Source organism: Octodon degus, unplaced genomic scaffold (genome assembly GCF_000260255.1).
Source record: "Octodon degus isolate 3935 unplaced genomic scaffold, OctDeg1.0 scaffold00151, whole genome shotgun sequence".
In the NCBI taxonomy this organism is placed as follows: Eukaryota; Metazoa; Chordata; class Mammalia; order Rodentia; family Octodontidae; genus Octodon; species Octodon degus.
This window is the reverse complement of record NW_004524727.1, coordinates 1,121,641-1,130,022: the sequence shown is the minus strand read 5'-3', so window position 1 is coordinate 1,130,022 and position 8,382 is coordinate 1,121,641. Positions and strand designations below refer to the sequence as shown.

At 50.3% G+C, this 8,382-nt stretch overlaps 1 protein-coding gene across 1 annotated transcript in view; it reads right to left on the bottom strand.

The window, feature by feature from the left end:
- Positions 1-8,382, bottom strand: part of Grhl1 (grainyhead like transcription factor 1) — a 29,716-nt gene that overhangs the window by 1,269 nt on the left and 20,065 nt on the right. Inside the window, exons 9-15 of the mRNA XM_004642341.2 lie at positions 4,799-4,957; positions 4,157-4,208; positions 2,595-2,734; positions 1,879-1,916; positions 989-1,080; positions 677-762; positions 348-412 (exon numbers count right to left, since the gene is read on the bottom strand). Coding sequence (XP_004642398.1) covers positions 348-412; positions 677-762; positions 989-1,080; positions 1,879-1,916; positions 2,595-2,734; positions 4,157-4,208; positions 4,799-4,957 — 632 coding nt within the window. The remainder of the gene's footprint in view (positions 1-347; positions 413-676; positions 763-988; positions 1,081-1,878; positions 1,917-2,594; positions 2,735-4,156; positions 4,209-4,798; positions 4,958-8,382) is intronic.

The following is an 8,382-nucleotide window of genomic DNA, read 5'->3' as shown; positions in this document are numbered from 1 at the left end:
GCCGAGGCAGGAGGATCCCTGTGAGTTTGAGGCCACCCTGGGCTAGAGTGAGTTCAAGGTCACCCTGAACTACATAGTGAGACCCTTAGAGTCTCAAAAACTCAAAAAGAACAAATAACAGTGATACTCTGCAAAGGTAGGTAAATTTTTTTTTTTTTTTTTTTGGTAACAGGGATCAAACTTAGGACCTTGCATTCGCCAGGCAAGTGCTTATGCCACTGAGCTATCTCCCAGGTCCAGGTAAGTCAATTTTAAATACACGATTTAAAGCAAAAGCAGGTGGCAGCATTAGGGTCAGCACCCCACCCTCGCCCATGGAGTGTGCGTCAGAGGCTTGTCCCACTCACCCTTTTTTACACTTCTTGAATATTTTCCCAATCTTGTCTTGGGGGATGTCGTATTTGTCTGAGATCTAAAGCAGAAGGAAATAATTACAAAATCCTGTTTTTGTGACTTACACACACACACACATACAACACGCTTTTCCCAGATGCACCTGGAGACATAAACACTCACAATTCCTCGCTTTCTCTACTCTTTTCTCCCTGTGATCAAGGTTTTGTGCGGTCCTTAAGAAAAGGTGCCCGAAGCCAGGCGTGGTGGTGCGTGCCTGCCATTCTAGCACTCCGTAGGCTGAGGCCCCAAGGGGACTGGCTGCCGTACAAGTCCCACTTACAGCCTCGGTCAAGCCCTTCAGGGATGGAGTTTTGAGCATCAGGGCATCGAAGACTTCCTCTGCCTCCTTCCGCACATAGAGCAGCACTGGCCCGGCAAGCACAGGAGATGGGAAAGAAGGGAAGATACAGTTAAGTTACAGGCTCCGTATCAACTAGCTCACAGGGCCCAGTTGAGGCAGAAAGATGCCCACATCTGGGACAGTACTAGAACCAGAACTGGAATTGGAACTAGAACTGATGCGACCCGTACTAAGGGCCTGGCTCAGCTTCCCACCAGCTTGCCCTGCATCACACAGGGCACCTTGATGTACCTCTCTTGGGTTCTTCCATCCGGGTCAGCTTGGCAGAGGGTGGGGTGGCAAACTCATCTTCTGTCCCATATGGACCCCGTTTCAGAGTGGATCTGTGGGCAAGAACCCAGAACAGTCAGGTACTGCAACCTCACTGAACTGTGGACACACAACTCTTGTGCGTGGCTCTGGGAATTTTTTTTTTTTGGGGGGGTTGTTTTTCAGACAGAATCTATATAGCCCAGGCTGGCCAGGAAACTGGTGATCTTCCTGCCTCAGCCTCCCCACGGTTGAGTTGACAGACATGCACCACCATACTGGGCTCCAGAAAGGACATTGTGAAGTAGAAAACCAGAATGAGATTGAGGGTCAGAGGATGAAAGGCACTGATGGTGCCTTTCCACCCCAGGAAATGGGCTCAGGGTTGGCAGCTGATTCTTTATGGCTCAGGAAAGAACTAGTTCTTTGGAGTTGGGCTTGGTGTTGCATGCTTGTGGTCCCAACATTCGGGAGGCTGAAACAGGAGGACTGCTGTGAGTGTGAGGTCAGCCAGGACTACATAGTGAGACCCTGTCTCAATCAAAAAACAACAACAAAAAGAAGTTCTTTGTATTGTACTTAATTTGTCTGTAAGGTGGAGATTGTCTCAAAAACAAAAACAAAGAACAAAAACAAAAAAAGATACAAAAAACCCCCAAACCAAACCAAAACAAAACAAAACAAAAAAAAACCCAAACAAACAAAAAAACCAAACAAACCATTGCCCAGCAAGTCTGAGGTCAGCCAGAGCTACATAGAGAACTATAGTCCAGGATGACCATATAGCGAGACCCTGTCTTAAAAGATCAAAAGGAAGGGAAAAATAACAACAACAACAACACACAACAAACAAACCAAAAGATAAAGCTTACCCTTCGCCCTCCAGTTCTTCTGAGGCAATGGAAAGAACCTAAAGTAAAAACATAGATTGCTTTTTAAATATGTTTTAAATATCTCAGGCCACATTCCTAAGTGAGAAAATAATTCTAGATCGGGCCACTTTACCCCCACACTTGGGGGACCTGTGACCTTCACACTAAGTCACATCCCCAGCCCTTTATTATTTATAATTTGAAGTCAGGCTCTCACTAAGTTGCCCAGACTGGGTTCTAACTGGCTTCCAACTTGCAACTCTCCTGTCTCAGCCTCCCAGAGCGCCAGGTTGACCTGTGTGTGCTGCCCTGGTGTTACAGTGTGTGTCTAGGTGTCCCCCCAAAGCTTCCTGCAGTCATTGGGTAGCTTCTAGAGTTTGTGATTATTGGGGGTGTGGACACTGCCCCTGCCCTGGGGCAGGTAATCTGCATTACAATGTGAGGAGAGGAGAGAGGCTGGCTAGCTGCCTGAGCTGCTGCTACTCCCTTTTGCACTCTGCTCTTTGCCACCATGAAAGGTGGTTCTCTGCCATGTGCCATTCTGCCTTGGAGCCAGCTGAGTATGGACTGAAACCTCCACTAACTATGAGCTAAATAAACCCTTTCTTCCTTCATTTTGGGTGTTGGGTATTTGTCCCAGCAATGAGAGAAGAGTAACCGAGACACCTGGCCAGCCAGGGATCTGTTTTGGTTGCCTCCCCTTGGCCGGGACCTACATGCACGCCACGCTGCAGGTTGGCGAAGTGCACATCAGGGATGAAGAGCACAGGCTGCGTGTCCAGGTCCAGGAAGGGCTTGAAGACCGTGATGTCCATGCGCTTGTGCGAGGGGAGCAGCGGCACCTTCACGTCAGACACTGAAAGGGGAAAGGGGCAGGCACGTGGGCATGTCACACACTGCACCTTCTGCTAAGGCATGTGGCCTGTGCTAAGAAAAATTACAGCGCAGGGATGGGAATGTGAGGCTTTGCTGGTAAAATCCACTGGCCATCTTATCCAGATGGCCAGAACGAGACATCTTTAAACACACAGGCACACAGAAGATATTGAACACGGGGAAAGCCTATTGAGTTTCTGCCTGAAAGGCCAAAACTGATTGGAAGAGCTTGGAATTTGGAAGTCTGAGGTGGATCAAACAATCAGTGAATGTTAAAGAAGTTAAAGTAAAAGGCATGTGGCCATAAACCCTCCTCAAAATCCTCCCTTGCTTCAAACACTTGTCCCATTGTCCTTGCCCCTTTCTGCAGCAGCTCTGGAGGTCTCTTTCCTGAGGGTATTTACCAGGTAGGACTAAAACTACAGTGACTGCTGCCACCGAGCGCCAGTGGAAAGGCAGCTTGGAAATGGGACGCTGTGTCCTCATTCTCCAGATTGGAACTGTGTGACGGATTCCCAGCTTCTCCCTAAAGCCACTATGACCATGAAAAGGAGACATTTTGAACCCATTCAGGGCATGGAGGCAGCCAGGATAGTGCAGCCAAAGGCACTCAGGAAAGGACTCCAGAACTACTGCAGGGGGCAGCAAGGACGGAGGGATGAGAGTGCAGGATCTGAGGCGGGACTGTGAGGGGGCTCGTGGCAATGGGGCTCCCTGTAATAAGTCTTATTTGTTTGTTTTGGGCTTTGTCTTATTGATGCAGGGTCTCGCTATGCAGTTCAGACTGGCCTGGAGTTGATCCTCCTGCATCCGCATCCCCAGTGCTGGGATTACAGGTGTGCGCCACCACGCCTGGCTTGTAACACTTCAAAAATGTCATTCCTCACTGTGCATTTTTCCTTCTGACTCAGTGTCTGCATGAGCTTCACACCTATCTGCACTTGGCATTCACAAGTGGGCAGAACCAGCACTTTAACTCAGGACCATAGAGCTTTTGGGCCTGTCACCCTGCAAAACAGTGTCCTGGATGCTGCTGCCCTCATGGGACCCTGAGGTTGCCCTAAGCAGTACTCCTGTCCTTGAGGCTGGTGATAGCCAGAGTTTCATGACTATGTCAGTCACACTAAGAAAACAGCTTCCCTAGGGGAGCACATGACTGCCATAAGCAAATGATCCCCCCTTGGAGCCATGACCTCCGAACTCTCCCGGCATCACTGTGATGTCTACAAATCCAGAGGTCTCACTGCAAGCAGCTGCAGTGAGGAACGTGTGTCCCTAGGACCTTGGCAAGCTGTGCTCCAGGAAGTCACCTGGTCCCCAGCACAGCTGCCACAGGAGGGGGCCACCCAGAGAACAGGGAGGGGCCATGGCCTCCGACAGGCCCCAGGGCGTGTGCACTTGCCTTTCCTCTTGCTTTGCTTTCTCTCTTCATCTCTGATTTTCCGCTCGGCTCCCTGCAGGCAAAGGGAATAGGACAGGGTTCTGTGGCTGACCCCTGAGCACCGGGAAGAGTCTGCGGTCTGGAAAGGCACTGTCATGGTGTCCCTGGGCCCTCCATGGTGCTCCCCCCACACATGCTCATCCTCAAGTTACCTCTTGTTCTGAAACCGGTCACCGGGAACAAGGGTCATTTTCTTTCATTCATGTTTTGCCCTAGGATTGATTCCCAGGGCCTCTGCACCAAGCTATATCCCCAGACCCCCCTCTTTTTTTTTTTTAATTTTTCAGATGGGCCTCACTAGCCAGGTTGCCCAGGCTGGGCTTGAACTCATGATCCTCCTGCCTCAGCTCCCCCAGAGTGCTGGCATGACCAGCATGCACAGTCCAGTGGTGTTGACTTTGAGCTCCTCTGGGACCGCCCCTTGCTCTGCGAGTCACTGCTCATCCATAGCTCTGCTGGGCAAGAGACAGCGTCTGTCCTCCAGCCAGCCATGCCCAGGAGAGGGGCTGGGGATGAAGCCCCATCTACTGCTCTGGCTTTGTCACGAAGGCCATAGCAATCAACCCCTAACAGTGCAGCCACACACACTTGCCGCGGCCTCACCTTGTCACAGAAGACCTTGATCTGGCAGTAGGCACGGTGCACTGGCTTGTTGCTGCGGTTGTTGTAGCTGTAGGTGTCGATCTGGATGTTGAGTGGCAGCCCCTTGACACCCTTTTGTGAGGAAAAGTCAGTGCTCAGGCAGTTCACGGAGATGAAGACCTGCAGAGAGAAAGCGCCATGAGCCCCATTTCCAGATGGAGCATGGGAGCTACCGACCAGGCAAGGGAGCATAGCATGCCATCCCAGCAATCAGGAGGCAGGAGGACCACTGAGCTTGGCACCAGCCTGGGCTGTACCGTGAGTTCAAGGCCAGCTATACAACACAGTGAGGCCCTGTCTCAAGAACATGAAGGAAAGACATGGAGAAGCGCTGTCAGCTCCCTCCCAGGGTAGCTCTTAGCATCAGGAAGGTTGGGCTGTGGATACTGCTGTTATCACCATCAATGTCACCACAGTGGCCCTCAGCACGACCTGGAACCACACTGTAAATATCGCAGGGTTTTGAGCTCTACACACCTGGTCAACAGGAAGACGGAATGGTAAAACCTATTCTGGGGACTTTAATAGTTAGTGATCACAAAACATGGCCACATCCCTCACTCCTGGAAGGAAGCTCCAGGAATTTGGTGGAAATGGCCTGAGATGCCAGGATTTCCGCCCATGACAGAAAAGACCAGCTCAATGTCTATGCCATGAACTGGCTCATAGTCACCACATACAGATCTGGAAGGCTGAGGCAGGAGGATCACAAGTTGGCGCCCAACCCGGGCAATCTAGAGACTTAGCGAGACGCCCAGCATAAGATAACCCAGAAGAAGATCCTGGGTTCAAGTCCCAGGACCAAAACCATAAACAAAACACAGGCCTCGAAGCTGTCCAGTGGCTTCACAGGTCTGTTGTCTTTCATGGCACCTGAGCAGCCAACCCACAGCACAACTTGGGAAGACCCATGGCACTGGGGTAGCTACAACCCACACTGGCTGGAAAGCCCCATCTCACCTGGTCCCTACCTCTGCCAGGTGGGCACTGCTATCCTGACACGGGGGCTGCTGCTCAGCGAAGCCAAGAAGGGTGACACACTGGTTCATGGTTCCTGCTGTGTTATGATAGGAACTTTAACTGGTTTACATCTCTGGTCCCAGTACTGAGAACCTGGGCTCAGAATTTAAAACTTCCTTGTGCATGAGCACCATCTCGTGGACAGAGCTGGAATCACACTTTAAAGTGAAGGCGAGTACTTTTACATTACAGGATCCTACAGCGTGGCCACCAGCAGCACTAGGTTTTGCCAGGTGGACTCAGACGAGGACAGAGAAGCTTAGGGTACAAAGGGAGAAAATCCCATATATAATGTTAAGTGAAGGGGAAAATAACTGGGAAAGATAAACCCTAAACCATGACAACACTCTAGACAACATGAAAAATGTGCAGTGTTTCCTCTTTGTACTGTTTCCAAACAGGAAAGACCAAGACTGAGCTGCTACTCTTCTCCTTCTTCTCCTTCTCCTTCTTCTTCTTTTTTTTTTTTTTTTTTTTTTGTGGTACCAGGCATTGAACTCAGGGCCTTGCGCTTAGCAGGTAAGTGCTTATTTTACTGAGCTATTTTCCCGGCCCCTTGAGCTGTTGTGCTGGAGATTGCAGTACTCCGGAGGCCGAGGCAGGAGGGTTGCTGGGGTTCAAGGTCAGCCTGGGTTACACCGTGAGCTCAAGGCCAGGGACGGATCCCAGCGTGCAGGCCCTCAGTTCAGTCCCCAGTACTAAAGAGTACAAACACTCTTACATGCATTTAATATGCATCCTGCCGGGGCTACTTAATTAAAAAAAATATTTTTACAGAGGTGCAGCCCTATGAAATAAGATTTTTTGTTTTTTTTGAGATAGGGTCTTGCTATGCAGTCCAGGCTGGCCTTGAGTTCACGATGTGATCCAGGCTGCCCTCAAACTTGGGGTGATCCTCCTGCCTTAGCTTCCTATGCACTGAGTTTACAGGCCCATGCCACCACACATGGCTTCTGTTTTAAGACCCAGGATGGGTTCTGTCCCTGAGAGACAGTGGGCCAGGTAAACCTATGTTCAGCCACCCTCGCCTCTGCGGATGCCGCGACGGAACACACTTTCATGCCACTCCCAGAAGCACAGGGAAGAGGCAGGAAGCCTGCTTTGGAGCTGATGAGGCTGCACACACAGCTCCCTTCCTCGGAGCCTGCTTTGGAGCTGATGAGGCTGCACACACAGCTCCCTTCCTCGGAGTGGCACGAGGACCTTGCCAGTTGGACCTCAGCCAGGTGTTGTGGCTCAAGCTGGAAACTGCAACACTCAGCAGGCTGAGGCAGGAGGATCATTGCAAGATCAAGACCAGCCTGGGCTACAATGTGAGATCTTGTCTCAAAGCAGTAATAACCCAAACAGAATGCGACGGGACTTTAAAAAGCGACGTCTTGTGCGCTTTTGCATTTCCTTGCTCCTTACCATGAGGGAAAGCAGGCTGTTATTCCATGACCTGTAAAGATGAGCTCCTGATGTCCCACCCACAATTACTAGAGGAAGGAAAAAATATTAACCACAAAATAAACTGCTAAACAGGCCAAAGATGCCCTGCAAGATTCTTCTTAAACGTCCAGCCCATTTTTCTGGGGACAGTTCCTCATTCTTGGTTAAGAATTCATGCACTTAGAATCTTTTTGAAGATTTAATTTTGTTCGTGAGCCTCAGTTCAAAAATAAGAGGAAACAAAGTGGATCATCGGAGGAATGACTTGGATGCAGATTAGTATTATTGTATTTTGGTGGCAGCAGGGATTGAACCCAGGTCCTTCACGTTGAGCTGCATCCTCAGACCTTTTTTATTTTGAGGCAGGATCTCACTAAGTCACTGAGTTGTCCAGGCTGGGCTCAAACCTCCTGCCTCAGCCTCCCAGAATGCTGGGATGACAGGGGTGTACCACCGCACCACCAAGCACAGAGAGCAAGAGGAATCGGGTCCTAAGCTGACGTGTAAACATTTTCCAGAAGTGCTATGGCAGCTGCATGATGCTGCCCAGTTGTGCTTCTCCCACGTTGGTCCACAAGGAAAAAAGGATGAGAAAGGCACAGGAGGCAGGACGCTGGCCACAGAGGTGGCCACCAGAGGGCCAGTTCCCAGAAGGGAGCAACAGAAGCAACTGGAAATCATTTTGGGGAGGGTAGGGTTTGAGAAAGGGTCTCACTGTGCAGTCCAGGGTGGCCTCAAACTCACTCTGGAGCCCAGGCTGGCTTCCCACTCCTGGGTCTTCTCCTGCTTCAGCCTCCTAAGAGCTGCTAATGCAGCTCTGAGCCACCATTCCTGGCCAAGAAAATGCAGCTAAGAAAGAATTTTTATTTGGCGATTAAGTAAAGGTTAAGCTTTCACTTGTAGCTTCCTATTGTGTATACAGATGGGGTCTTGTCTGTAACCCTCCTAGCTCCAGTGTGACCTTGAGGTTTCTTCCTGCTCTAACTAGTGGCCAGGTCCTGGAATGTCAGAGCCCCTCTTCCAAATAAGCTGTTTTATTGCCTCTTTCCCACCTAAATTCACAAGAGCCACTCTGTATGGGGAAGGCCAGCCGG